Genomic DNA, 14,439 nt, shown 5'->3' with positions numbered 1-14,439 from the left:
TCTGATTCGACATTTCAAGCGCATACAGCAAGTAGCGGGGGCTCGCATTCGGCAGCGTGACAACGTAGCCAGCGTAGCAACGGAGGCGGCAAGCAGCAGCAGCAGCAGCAGCAGAGCCAGCGTAAGGCAGGTGTTAAATGCCAAAAGTAAACAACAAGTAGATTCCAGAGTAAAGAGAAACCGACACGCCGGACGCCGGCTTGCAGAGCGCGGAAAAGGCCGAGAGGAAGAGGAAGGAGAGCGAACCGTGTAACTAGTGCAGCTGAATAGCAATGCTCCTGTATTATGCAGTTTTGGTACTTGCTGTCGCTGGGTTGGGTCGATCCAGTGACGAGGATTGCAAGGGATGCGTACCCCTCGACTCTCACTCATTTGATAAGGTAATTTCAGATCGCTTTACTCCTTGAATTCAAAAGATGTCGATCAAATTTCACTCGTCGATTACGCGAAAAAGTAATATTCTTTCTTCACATTCTCATGGAGCAGATAAATCGAGATTTTTTGTTGTGATCTTGGTTGATAGACAGTCAGACTGATTACAAGCATTATCTTTAATCAACTTCATTGAACTTATAAATTTGCAAACGGATTGATTATAGTAAATTGATAACACAGTGATTTTCATTTTTGCTCGATGTCGTTATTTTTATTACCCAAAAGCGATGAAAAATAATAATCTTTTTTCTTACCAATTTGCGTTTAACAGTTAATTATTGTTTCAGGTAATTCCAAAATTCAAAGTAGCTCTAGTTAAATTTGACGTGGCTTTTCCATATGGTGAAAAACACGAGGAGTTTGCCAAGGTTGCTGCGGCAACAAAAGATTCTGCAGATCTTTTAGTGGCAGAAGTTGGCATCAAAGATTACGGTAAAAAAGAGAATTCCGACTTGGCACAGCGCTATGGTATAACCAAGGATGATTTTCCTGCTGTTCGTTTGTTCTTGCAAGGAAAACCTGAACCTATACCGTTTGTTCAGAAATTAGATTCTGATTTCACTGCTGAAAATTTGAAAAGATTTATTAGAGCACGAACGGATGTTTATTTGGGATTGCCAGGATGCGTTGAACAGCTCGACAGGTTGGCGGAAGAATTTAAAAATAGTCAGGATAAGGAGAGACAGGTACAGTGAAAAATTTTTTGACGCACAGATTCAATCAAGAATACAATGTCATCAAGTGTTTCATAAAACTTACTTCATGGGAAACTGAATGAGCTAATTTAATTAAAAATAAATTAACACTTATTCCCACAGGAAATACTGAGTAAAGCTAAAATTTTTGAAGAAACATTACCTGAAGAACATCGCAATGCGGCTCATGTTTATGTAAAGACGATGGAGCGAATAATGGAAAGAGGCGATGTGTTTGTACAGTTGGAACAATCGAGACTGGAGGGATTATTGAAAGGAAAGATATCCAAGGACAAGAAACGTAATATGGAAGAAAGGCGTAACATCTTACAATCATTCGCACAAAGAGATGAACTTTAATTTAATTAATTATTATTTATTCATCGAGAGAATTTATGAAACTAGTTGAGACTTTAAAAAGCCTTACTTGAATGAATCGAACTTTTGATGATTCCGCACTGTGATAATTCAAATGAAAGTCTTCAGCGAAATTGAAGTCTTGTCTTTGTGCATATGTATGTACATTCCTATGAGAACTCCTTATCAACAGTCAGAAGATCCATAAGTTTGTCACTATTCTCTGCGCATCTTTGGAAACAAAATCGAATTTCAACAAAAAAAATTTTGATCTTTGGCTATTTCGAACAACGAGACATGCAAGTTTCCGTTATACCCGATTCCTGTGCGTCATATGATATGTACATTTCCTATAAGAGCTTAAGACTGCCATCAATTTGTACAGATTGAATCAATGTAAGGGGAAAAAATATATATCGCAACTGAAATCAAGTAATTTCGTGACTTAGTAGCCCGCTGTAGTTAGCTACATGTGATGCAAGGTAAAAAAAAAGTGAATTTACAATACAAATTGTTAAACTACAATACAGATATATGTAGATATATCTTGTAAAAATTGATTCGTAAAGTAAATGAAAGTACAGGTACGATAATGTTTTCAAATCTCTGTAGAATATGCCGAATGAATAAGAACACGGAAACATATCATGTAATACCAAACTGTTGGTGATGTAGTAACGAAAACCCTTTACATTGTAATTTCTCTATTTTGTGTAATGTTAAAATACGAATACCTATGAATTGATTATATTATTCGCTGGAGATAGAAAAACAAATAATAAAAAACCAAATGTGTGTAAAATCTCGAAGCTACTATTGGAGTTCTCAATCAATTTGATAGTAATTAGAATGCAGTAAATAAAAGAAAAATTTTGTCAAGGGCACATATTTTATGTTAATATAAACATCAAACGATATGTCGTTTATATTATATAATATGATTACAAATTTTATCGCTAAATTGTAAATACATTCATGGTGCGTCAGTAAAAACTTTCAACTGACCCATTTAGTTGGATCAGTAGTTATATTATTCGTTTAAAAAAATGCTCACATATACCGAATATTAAAGTCAGTAACCCATCAGTTTCATAATATGTGTATCATAGTATATCTTTTTAAAATCAGATCCCACGCATCGTAGCTTCAACAATTTCACTCCAGGACTTGCCTTGGCTTACTCCAAGTCACTGCTCGGATCAGTTTTATATCATGTTTTATTCAGTTGATTATTGCGTTGTTCTAGAAAGCCTAACAAGTATTTCAAACAGACCCCTGCACGAATTGTGACTTGTTTGTCTCATTTTCATTGAGAAAAAACCAAGCAGAGAATAAAATGCAAATACAAGAATCACAAATGTTTACGTGTATAACATCTGTGTAAATATCGTTTCAATTAATAAATCGAAAATTTGTTCAACACTTGTGTTGAATTGCCAATAATCTTCATATTTTCACGATTTACGATCGTTCTTAATTTTAACATGCATCTCGGAATGTTCGTTCCAGCTTTTCTAATTTCAAAATTAAGTTTTATTCGTTACTTGTCTTGGTCAATATTCTTAACAGACAGCTTTGCCAGCTGACCTGCTACTTCCTTCGCCTCCTCCTCAGACTTGACCTGTTCAGATTCTTTTTCCACATGATCTTCTTTCTTAGCTGCCTCCGATTTACCCTTTTTATCTCCTTGCACTTCTTTGGATTCCTTTGTCTGATTCTCATTATCACTACTTTCACAGTAGCTAACATCACTATAGCTAGCATCACTCGAATTGTCATCCTTTTCGTCATCGACACCAGTTTTACCGGCGTAAATTTCACATTCAGAGCCTACTATCTTCTTGGCTTTTTCAAACGCATCTTTCCACATCGTAGCATCTTGGGGAAAAATATAACATTAATAATGTACATGACACAATGATATAAAATTGCCTACAGATGTTTGCGATCAAATGAAAAGGTGGAAACTTACTTTCAGCATTGGCAAAGCGAATAGCGAGTAGTTCTGGTTTTAATTCTTCGTCAGCAAAATCGGCGAGGACACTCCAGACCCAAGCCCGATCACTTCCGCAATTTGGTTTCAGCTCCATCCACGGTGTAACAAAATGGTTTGCGCATATTTTCAAAGTTTTATCTCTGCGCATGACTACCCTTACGGTACTTTTTGTTTTGTGTCTTAAGAGTTTCACTTCCCCTGTACCTCTCTCCTTCCATTTCGATAAACCATCGCTCGAGTCATAACGATACAGTTTTGCTCTCCTAATAAGAATGAAACATATCACAAAATTTCAGAGACTGTGGTATGTACTTTGTATCAATTTGCCTCCCCGCGACATCCTGCAGTTGCTGCAGTTTGCAAATCAATGCCAGTACTTGGCAAAATGAAGCAACGAGAACTCACAGTTTTATTAGCTCGACTTCGTCCTCCTCGTTGTTTGAGACTTCGATAATTGGTAGTGAAATAATAGGTTCGAAGTGCACGTCATTTTCGACATTCTCTTCCTCGTTGTCATGCGGCACTCCACCGTCAACGACGTGGTCCCCGTTCAACTAGAAGTCGGAAAACAAAGAGAGTGTAGGATCGTCGATAGCGTGATATAGCTTTTCCTATGTGAAATATAGTGTCGGCAGAGTAAAAAACACACTTACTCCGTTTTCAGGCATTATATTCCGTTTCTAATACGTTTTAGTTCCCAGGATATATCGCGAATATATAGATCACTCGTAGTTATACCTGTATATCAGTGAGATAGATACGCACGCGATTGGCGCCAACCAGCAACCCTCGAATGGCGAAAATTCGTTGCAATATATACTTATTTCAACGAGGCTGAATTGTTTTAATGTTGGTGGTGTTGCGGGGGTGTGTGTGGCGCGACCCTGAAATACGATTGGTAGTTGGACACCCTAAAAGAACCGGAGGACCAATTGGAGACAAGGTCAACCCGTCGAATAAACCACAGGCAACTTTGACGGCTGTTTTTTTTTCTACTTTCTACGCCGCACCAAATTTTCAATCTTCTCGTTATATCTCGCTATTGTATGGGAATTTCGTCCCAGTGTTTATTTTTCACGCTGAATGCATATTCTATCAATTTATTCATTGTAGCAGTTCATTCAACGCAAGGTGACCAAAAATTTAAATTAATGAATTCCTTTAATATGCGCGTCTGCCTTGATGTGACAGTCTGGTAATTCAAAATCCCATACCATAGGAGAAATTATCAACGGAAGCCTGGGTTTTTGTTCAAAGAATATCGACCTCAGCGCGAGGCTCGGATCAATCGAATGGTTGGAAATAATTTACGAATGTTTAAAATACCCTGAATTCTTAATCATGAAACGAAAATCGGGTCCCACTGTGCGGTTAGTTCGTAGATCTGAGAACACAATTGCGATTATACTGCAGACGCGTATGTAGTGCTTTTTTTTGGCCCCCTGCTGACGAACTACAGACGCCAATCATGGCTGCCAACAGTTGGAGAAGAAAAGCCCTTCTCACCGGAACGATTGAATGAATCTTCGATAAAGTTCGTAAAGTTTGAGCCAGCTAGAAGCGACTTCTGTACTTTGCCCGAGGAAATATCGCTTCGGTACAAAGTTTGCAGCAGAGAAGAGATCCAGCATTTGGTATCGGAAATCCCAAGGCTCGCGGGGCAGCATAGGCAACGTGACGTAAACGATCGCTTGGCACTTGGCAATCTTGGCTGTGTCCAGACTCGAGGAGGTTGGTTGCCGTCAGAGCCGAGGAGCGAAGGGAAGGGGGATCGTGCGCTTGTCCGGGCGGCCATTGCGAGTACCTTGTATAATCCGCGAACGCGAGTGAGTGCCCGGTGAAATCCAGGAAAATCAGTGACCATCCTTAGCGCAAGGTGCTCCGTGTGAAGCCCGGGACTCGCCCGAAACCCCAGGCCGATGGCTGAGACTGATAAATTGAACATCGACAGCATCATAGCCCGGCTCTTAGAAGGTAAACCTGATCGATGCCCCGTAGGTGTATGCGTCGCGAAACTCTCCTATCCTGCCCGACTCACAGATCAAATTTTCGTCAGTCGAACATGAGCGTTTGAATCAATGAAAGCGGGACTCTGATGAGGTGGGCCTTTTTGCTTTTTGACGATTACGCAACGGGTATTAAAATTAGGTAGACGAAGCGGGGGCGCCGGAATAGTTTGTTTACAAAAAACTGCGTTGACAACCGCCGTGAATCCGCTAGCTTTGGGCGAGGTCCCGAAACGCGATTACGCTCGATCATTATTCTAATTCTAATACCGTACTTGTCCTCTGTTTTACCTTCTAGTGCGGGGAGCTCGACCTGGTAAAAATGTCCAGCTGACCGAGGGCGAAATTCGAGGCCTCTGCCTCAAATCTCGTGAAATATTTCTATCCCAGCCCATCTTACTCGAATTGGAGGCTCCCTTGAAAATTTGTGGTAAGTTTTCGTATTACCAACCTCTGCTCTACCTACTTGTCCTACATATTCACCTTGTTTATCTTACAATAGAAACTTCTATTTTTGTACACACAAACAACAACTTTATAGACTCCTGATTTGTGACTTTGTTTATTTTCATTTTGACATTAATATGACCCAAACCAAACGTAACTTGTCAATGTTTTCTTTTATTACTTATTATGCTTGAAAATCTGTCTAACCACTTATCAATTTACCAGCCTTCATTTCTTCTCTTATCACTTCCCGAAATTAGTCATGTGTTATCAAAATTGCATGCACGTTATTCAGCTACATATGTTTGTTGCTTTAATAAACTATTTAGTATCTACATTATGGCTGTGTTATACTCCAAATATATTGTTTAGAAACTTGAGTACACCTCAAACTTGAAGGGAAATTCAAACTTAGGATATTGTGGATTTTTTGTAATGTTGATTTACAGGTATTGCAAGGATGCAAAGAGATGACATTCTGGAAACAGATGTTGTTTCAGTGTATGCAAATATTATTCATTACTTGGAAAAAGAGCAAAAAAAAAAAAAAATTTATTTTGTATCTTATCGCTTGTGTTAAGCAAACGTTGTCAAGGTGATTGGATAAAACCTAAAATACGCATGTTACCTTGTTTTTACATGCCGATTCTGTATCTGCTGATTTCAATACAACGTGTATCACATTTTTTAAATAATGTGCATTATTCTTATCAAGAATAGTACAATATTACTTGCTTATCAGTTCTGGTTTCTGTAGATTTTTGATTGACACATTTTTTTTATTCCAATTGACAGACTACCATTTGAAAAGCTTTAATAATTCATCTTCTTTCATTAACCACGTATTCAATTTGCGCATTGGCTAATATCTGTCAAATACCTTCAGCCTAAATTTATATACATATTTCTTTGTGTGAGGTTTATTTTAAGTAAGTGTGCCAGTATATAAATGCTGCATCTATTAACTATTACTCATAGCATTAAGACATGCCTGTGCGCATCATCAGATGCATAGATAGATATTTTGATGGTCAAATGTACCTTACACTCTGCCATATGATTCAATTTAATTTCATTATGTTCTACACAGTGGATCATCAAAACCAATCGTATTTCTTTCAGCTTAATTTCCATGTCTTCTGCCCGAGTATTTCTAAAGCTTATGAGCTGAATCTAAATATAACTTATAAATCTAAACATATTGGCAATACAAATAAATATGTATACTACTGTAGACGGTAGCAGATTATTTTTATGAAGGCAGTTGAACAAATAAGTTTCAGAAAAAAAAAAAAAAAAAAAAAAAAAACCTTGGTAATGCATCCAATTTTTTGCTTTCTCAGGGGACATCCATGGACAGTACTATGACTTGCTGCGGCTTTTTGAATACGGAGGTTTTCCACCAGAGAGTAACTACTTATTTCTGGGCGATTATGTAGACAGAGGGAAGCAATCGTTGGAAACAATCTGTCTTCTCCTCGCCTACAAGATCAAGTATCCTGAAAATTTCTTTTTGCTTAGAGGAAATCACGAATGTGCATCAATCAACAGGATATATGGCTTTTACGACGAGTGTGAGTTTTTTTTGTCGAATAACTTTTTGGTAGTATTTGTTCTTTATTTATTTTCGAGGAAATCTGTTCGACGATAAAATTATGCGACCACGACTCACATACCCCCCTTCGAAACCTGGTGATTCATTTCTCAGTAACAGGATAAAGAAGTAGTTTTTGGTAAAATATATCACCTTAACGATAATTAGGAGAAATTGCTTGAGAATAAAAAATGTAAGAAAAATTTTCAGTTCTTTTACTCCTTTTGAAATATACTTTTTAACTAAGAATTGTTTACTAAGATAACATGTTTTGAATGCAGTTACTTGCAATTCTTATTCTGTTGAAGTATGTGAGATTGAAAAATACACTTTTAAATTATCTCATGACTTTACATACATGGGTAATGTTACTCTGTATCATTTGGATTTGTTTGCAATAATTTTGACAGTGACCTTAATTGTAGATCCAATTCATTTATCTTTTGAGTAAATCATCAAATTCAACTGATATTTGCGAGTTTTGATTACAACAAGCAATCGCTTCTGACAGCTGATAAGAGATAATACAATCCTATTTCAATCTTGTAATTAGTGAAGGCTAAACTCGCTTAACATTATCGTTCGTGTTTCATATCCATTTTTTTTTTCCAATTGTTCATCAAATTATTCAACCTTATATTTGATATTCTTTTAATTCGAATTCCATGTGTCTGTGTAGAAAGTAAATGAATATGAGGCAGCTTAGGAAGCTTACAGCTTTGATGCACAAAGTAAATGAAGACTGGATTCAATTGACAATGCTTCATTTCCTCAATTTGCGCTTTGACACTTGATATTATGCTTTGCAAGAACTGCAATTTGTTATTTCCTCCAAAGATTCATTCTATCTATCAAATTATTATTGATTGCATTGTTCTGCTAACGGAACAAATTAATAAAATTTTATTCAATGTGTGATTGGTTGTCTTGCAGGTAAGCGTCGGTACAACATTAAACTTTGGAAAACGTTTACCGACTGTTTTAACTGCTTGCCAGTCGCAGCTATTGTTGACGAGAAAATCTTCTGTTGTCATGGAGGCTTGAGTCCGGATCTCCAGAGCATGGAGCAAATAAGACGTATTATGCGACCCACCGATGTACCTGATCAAGGCTTATTGTGCGATCTGCTATGGTCGGACCCGGACAAAGATACAATGGGTTGGGGTGAAAACGATCGTGGTGTTTCATTTACTTTTGGTGCAGAAGTCGTTGCCAAATTCTTACATAAACATGATTTTGATCTCATCTGTCGAGCTCATCAGGTAAATAACCTCGCCACATTAATTGCACTTCTATTACCTCAATGGCAGAATATTGTTTACTTAATATCTTCCGTTATTTTTTTTTTCTGCTCAAAACTATTATTTTCTTTTTTAATCAACGATATACAAGGAATTAACGTTTTCTGGTCCTTGACTAAAAAGTTAACACATTTTTCGTTTCATAGTTTTAAGTAGCCTCTAATTGTAAGATATGTTTAATTCTGTTTTGAACTGAGAGCGTTTCATCATGGTCGTAAAACTAGTGTGTTCAGTAAAGATGTCGAAAATGTCATGCAGTATTTAATTTAGAGTCTAATAATAGCCAGTTACTGTAGCGTTACGTAACCCTAAGAAATTAGTGCCTACAGAATGAAAACTTCGTTCTTGACTATGCGAAAAAAAAATTACAAAAATTTCAGATTCTTGTATACTTTTTGCCATTTGTCTGTTATGTCTTTCATATGAATACTTCATCCACAAAAGTCTCACATAAAATAGAATGATTTTCATTTCAAAAGCATAAAAAAAACTAAAGTACAATTTATATTGCGTTCGTGTTGATTGCAAAAACAGAGTGGCATATACCAAAGGCAGCCTAATTCCACACAAAACAAAAAATTTAATTTACCCTAAAAATTATTGCTTTTACTGCTCTCTTCAATTTGAGTTTGTAAAAAACAAAATTTAGACAAGTCTATCGAAAGTTAGAGCTGTAATAAAAAATTTAGTCAATGGTGCTGCTGTTCACTGTTGTGAACATTTCAATGTGTTCAATCATTTCCAGCATTCAATGTTTTCTCGCAAATTCAGTTTCTACTTTTTTTTTTTTAACATTTCGCTATCCCGATGACAAGCCAATATACCAAATGTTATTCTGCAGCAATAACTAACACACTACTATAGCAACCACAGTGAACCGCTTTTTAGAATTCCGCCTTTAATCCAGGATCGTGAATTTGATAGTAGATCTTCTGCTTAAGCTGAAATTGACGATAGTTGTAATTGTTATTCTTCACTCTAGGTTGTCGAAGATGGCTACGAGTTCTTCGCTAAACGTCAGTTGGTTACATTATTTTCTGCGCCAAACTATTGCGGTGAATTTGACAATGCGGGCGCTATGATGTCTGTGGACGAGACTCTGATGTGCAGCTTTCAGATTCTCAAGCCTGCTGATAAACGAAAGTTTACTTATGGTGGTCTAAACGCTGGACGACCCGTCACACCACCAAGAGGTGCCAACAACAAAAACAAAAAGAAGTGAATTCCCTAATGTTCATTAGAACAATATTTAGGACTTTAAGACCTTCCCCCCCAGATCCCCACCCCTATCCTCAGCCGCCCTATAAGACATTAAGTCCTTGTAAGAAAGAATTCTATTATTATGAATACATGAACCTGCGGAGCCATCCACAATCGATAATACAAGTGAGCACAACTTGGAATAACGTTGCAAGCCTGGTACCTTTGTTTCCAAATAAAAGAAAGAACAAAATGTCTCAGAGAACATCAGTCGCTGCAATTGATGAATAATTTTACTGCCGTGTATTCGTGACTGAGGCACGGTAGATTCTAGGTAAATTCATTTTTAGTGTTATTTTTTTTCGTATATTCACCGCACATTAGGATTGCCCTAAGCCTTGCTATAAAGTATGATCTTTAGGTACGTGTGACAAATGACAATTAGGTACTCACCTATATTGACTATCGATGCGAAATTACATCTGAATTACGCTTAATGTTTCTATCATCCCTTTTTCTGTTTGAGTAGGACCTTTTTTGTACCACAATCTGTACCGCAGAATATATTTTTAGTCATTCTTGTAGTACGCGCCGTTTTATAACCCACCCTTATTATCAGTTGCTTATGTTTACTACGGAAAATAACATTGAGCGTCATGATTTTCGTGTCACAAAAAAACATGTGTACATAGCTATATAAATATATATACACATACATACATGTGTAAATGAATACTGATGCCAATTTCTCAAGTTCAACCGTGCATGGGAATGAAACTGAGTACTGACAAGGTGGATTGAATATTTGGGCTCTAACGGCTTTCAAATTTATTTTGGATGTAATTCGCATATGTATGTATTAAACTCTTGCAACATCTTATAAGTTGCGATGTAACCGATTTGTTGCTGTATTACGCAAGTTTTCTTTTCATTCTTCTCCCCGTGAACTTTGTTAATAACTTCCATACATGACTTCCAAATGAAACTGAAACCGTTGATCGAACGATGTGATTGGGTCGTATTATATGCCAGATGAAAACCTAATGAATACAGATTGAGGGAAATAATATTTACATCCGTTATCGGACTTGCAACGTACTTTTAAGCTGGTTTTCGATTCTTTGTAGCTAGCAATTTAGGAGGGGATAACAATAAGAATAATAATAATAATAATAATAATAATAATAAATAACGCAAACAGATGTACACACATAATTAAAAGTAAGCAAGCCAAACGCGCATTGCAAGTTTTTGCGTGGTCTCATTTCATTGTACGTGTGAGTTTTATCATTTTAAAATCATCCTCCATTTAAATCATTGCCATTCTCATTACTGTGTCCCTCGACAATTGGCACGTCCTTTTGTCCACATTGTTTCCTCGTAGAAAATTAGGTCTATTCGGATGACACTGTTTGAAACAAGAATTAGTGTTAATAATAATTTATCAACCGAGGATTGGCTAACAGCGCTCCCTTAATTACTGTACATTAATTTTTTTTATAAATAAAGGTCACCGAAAAAACAAAATCGCATTATATCTTATTATTTAAGTAATATACTTATAACTAAACCTTATCAATTTACCCCGTATATCCGAACTTCTAAGCATGTAATATCCTTCAGAAATGTAATTATCTCATCGCTTAGCCGATAGAAAAACAGTGCCGTTTATTTGAATACTATTCAGGTAAATCATGGTTATTTATTCTAAAAAATCATTTTATTCGCTGCTGACTTGTGTGTCCAGAAATAGATTACATTAATGCTTATGCTGTCGGTTAACAACCGTGATCTTTGGACAGTGGCATTCTTTGGAAAATTCTTGGATTGTTTCTAAACCTTATCATCCAGAAGGCCCTTACAATTAAACGTAGTGTAATTATCATTACGTTTACTCGTGTGATGTTTAAATTCGTGGTATAAAACGCTGTTGAGTATCATGAATGACGAGGTCTCTGTCAATAGACATCCAGTAATTCTTGACCATCAGCATAATCATTTAAAAAAAAAAATAAGGAGAGATTGAAAAATAAATGAGACAAATTATCCAGTCTTAGTTTTTGGTTAAGATATTTTGTAAATATATTGATTCTCCATCAGTACTACTTACCATTACTGTTATAATTATTGCTACTACTACGACTACTGCTAATACTAATAACAATAATAATAGAAATAATAATAATAATAATACAACTACAAAGTAATAAATAAATACTTAAAAATTCAGTCTGACCGTAATCTTTTGTCGTCCGTGGCATTCCTCATTTTGAAATTGTTTTTCCGACTATGGTGTTGAGTGTTTCAAGGAGCTGCATAAAAGATCCATACTGCGGTGCGTTTAAAGAGTATCACGTTTGTGCGTGCTGCACTGATATTAATTGTCTTCGTATATACTTTTGAAAGTATTCTAGATGTAAGAGCATGTTTTTAACTGAAATTGATTTATTTTCAGAAAATTGTAGATAATTGTTTCTGAAATGGATAAGAATCTTCCGGGTCTATTGCGGCCCGGTAATTACAGATTAGATTACATTGGAATGGTCTAATTAGAGGCTTAATCTGCCGCAGGGGACGTACGAAATAGAATAGATTCGGTTGTTTCATGCGTAGAACTATTTACTATATAGAACATAAAAAATACTCTGTGCCGGTATCAGAGATTTTCAACTTTTCTTTGTATCCACTTACTACGCCCCCTTCCGCAATATTTTAGTTTTTGACGACATGCCGAGAAGGATTCCTTCAAGACTCACTTCACTGGATTGAAGTAATTGAATAGAAAATTGTCAGAATGACCTTGTATGTACGTGCAAAATCAACAGCAGGGATTTGAAAATTTTATAGACTTTTTCAAATTGTACAGGCTCAAAAAGTGAGAAGACTTCATTGCGGGAAACTGATTGCAGGTGATGACGAAATCAGGGCATAAATGCATAGGCATACTTTTAGGCAACTGTGAAAAGTGAGTGGCTACTGCAGTTTGCGTAATACGTACATACGTAGATATGCGTACTTACAGGTATACGATTCGAGGTCCAACTATAATCCCAGAAGCGTGCGCTTGCAAATTCCTTGGCTGTATGTACAACGAGCATAGCGCACGGTTGTAAGTATCTATAAACGCGTGAAGGAATTACCTACGCTTTGGTACTCACTGCGAATACGCAAACGTTGACATTTTTTAATCGCACAAAGGATTATAAATTTTTTTTTTAATTTTGGAAAATAATCTCACGGAAGTGGATGGTCGCAAATATCTCCAATGTCGTTTGTCAGCCGCATAACACGCTGCAATGTAATTCTTGCATCAAACTCAGATTATATGCCTGTACATATTATACGTGAATGTCATTTTTAGTATTCCTATTTACAAATTATTATACGTAACATACGTACATTTATACATACCTGTATTCATACATTGATGTATCGTGCATTGTCTCATAAATATAATTCTTCCGTTATTAACGGTGCACATTTGACGATGGTCTTGAATGTAATTCATTGTTTCTGGCAAGGTGAAGCCCAAGGCTCTTGTTGTGCTGGACGTAAAATTCAATGATTAATGCCGTGGAGCTTGCGGTTGTGTAGGAAAACCTGCGAAAACGACAGCCACCGCAGTAGCTGAGAGACTTCAGTCGAGATTTCATTTAGCGTAAATATATAGATTCTTTTGTTATAATACCGGTTTAAACTTTCCGTATTTTACGTACAATTACACACAATATGTGTTTATACACATGCATGAATGCGTTTTGTACACTGTACGTTATCCGTGGAATTAATTGTCTGGGCTTCGCACAGAACAAAAATGACATTGTGATTTCCAATATATTGGATATGATCAACTTTCCATCTGACAGTTAAGTATACCTTAGAAAATGATTCTGGCACAGCTAAGGAGATTAATAATTTTACAACGTAGGGCTGAAGGCTGGCCGCCGCTGTTGTTGTTCGCACTGTTCTCTAATAAAATTAACTGCGAGGCTTGTTTTTTTCTCGTTATCGTCCGTTCCGCCGCATTTTACTATAAGATTTCACAAGTTCTTCTTCAAAGTTTCACGAAGTGTAAAAGTGTATAATTATGATTGACTTGTACTTGTTTTTAAAAGTAACATTACGAAGCGCTTCAGACTTTTTCCAAGGTTTTCCTATTGTCTTATTACAAGTATTGCAATAGTTTTCAATCCCCGAGAACGGACATTTTATAACAACGTAAACGTACGTTAAAATTGATCGGGAGACATATTTGCACGCACTTAAGCTCGAAGAAAGAATATGAACCATGACTTCTTCGAAGTAGCAATAAAGTTCTTTGCGCTGCAACTTTTCTTTACTGAACAATCTTTCAGTTTCGTACGGACAAAACGATCCTATGCAATCTCAATCTTCCTTAACTGAAGTT

The 14,439-nt window shown here is 36.5% G+C and overlaps 3 protein-coding genes across 4 annotated transcripts; 2 read left to right on the top strand and 1 right to left on the bottom strand.

Annotated features, from left to right (window-relative positions):
- Window positions 1-87: 87 nt before the first annotated feature.
- Window positions 88-1,890, top strand: LOC124407393 (endoplasmic reticulum resident protein 29). The gene is made up of 3 exons (XM_046883498.1): window positions 88-380; window positions 723-1,121; window positions 1,254-1,890. Exons 1-3 carry the CDS (start codon window positions 273-275, stop codon window positions 1,488-1,490), a joined length of 744 nt encoding a protein of 247 aa, XP_046739454.1. The 5' UTR covers window positions 88-272; the 3' UTR covers window positions 1,491-1,890.
- On the bottom strand, window positions 1,507-4,926 carry LOC124407392 (ran-specific GTPase-activating protein-like). 2 transcript variants are annotated; one of them, XM_046883496.1, is made up of 5 exons: window positions 4,810-4,926; window positions 4,137-4,394; window positions 3,889-4,037; window positions 3,460-3,746; window positions 1,507-3,365 (listed from the first exon to the last, which is right to left on the bottom strand). In XM_046883496.1, the coding sequence occupies exons 2-5, from the start codon at window positions 4,149-4,151 to the stop codon at window positions 3,028-3,030; spliced, it is 789 nt and encodes a 262-aa protein (XP_046739452.1). In that variant the 5' UTR covers window positions 4,152-4,394; window positions 4,810-4,926; the 3' UTR covers window positions 1,507-3,027. The 2 variants fall into 2 exon arrangements, with proteins under 2 accessions (XP_046739452.1, XP_046739453.1); XM_046883497.1 differs by having other exon boundaries at window positions 4,137-4,367.
- A 160-nt stretch (window positions 4,927-5,086) lies between these two features.
- Window positions 5,087-11,558, top strand: LOC124407390 (serine/threonine-protein phosphatase alpha-2 isoform). Its single transcript, XM_046883490.1, has 5 exons — window positions 5,087-5,457; window positions 5,788-5,919; window positions 7,280-7,510; window positions 8,464-8,792; window positions 9,814-11,558. Exons 1-5 carry the CDS (start codon window positions 5,403-5,405, stop codon window positions 10,051-10,053), a joined length of 987 nt encoding a protein of 328 aa, XP_046739446.1. The 5' UTR covers window positions 5,087-5,402; the 3' UTR covers window positions 10,054-11,558.
- Window positions 11,559-14,439: the final 2,881 nt, after the last annotated feature.

This window comes from Diprion similis, chromosome 6 (genome assembly GCF_021155765.1).
Source record: "Diprion similis isolate iyDipSimi1 chromosome 6, iyDipSimi1.1, whole genome shotgun sequence".
Taxonomy (NCBI): domain Eukaryota; kingdom Metazoa; phylum Arthropoda; class Insecta; order Hymenoptera; family Diprionidae; genus Diprion; species Diprion similis.
The sequence above is the reverse complement of the archived record's forward strand: the minus strand, read 5'-3'. Positions and strand labels throughout refer to the sequence as shown.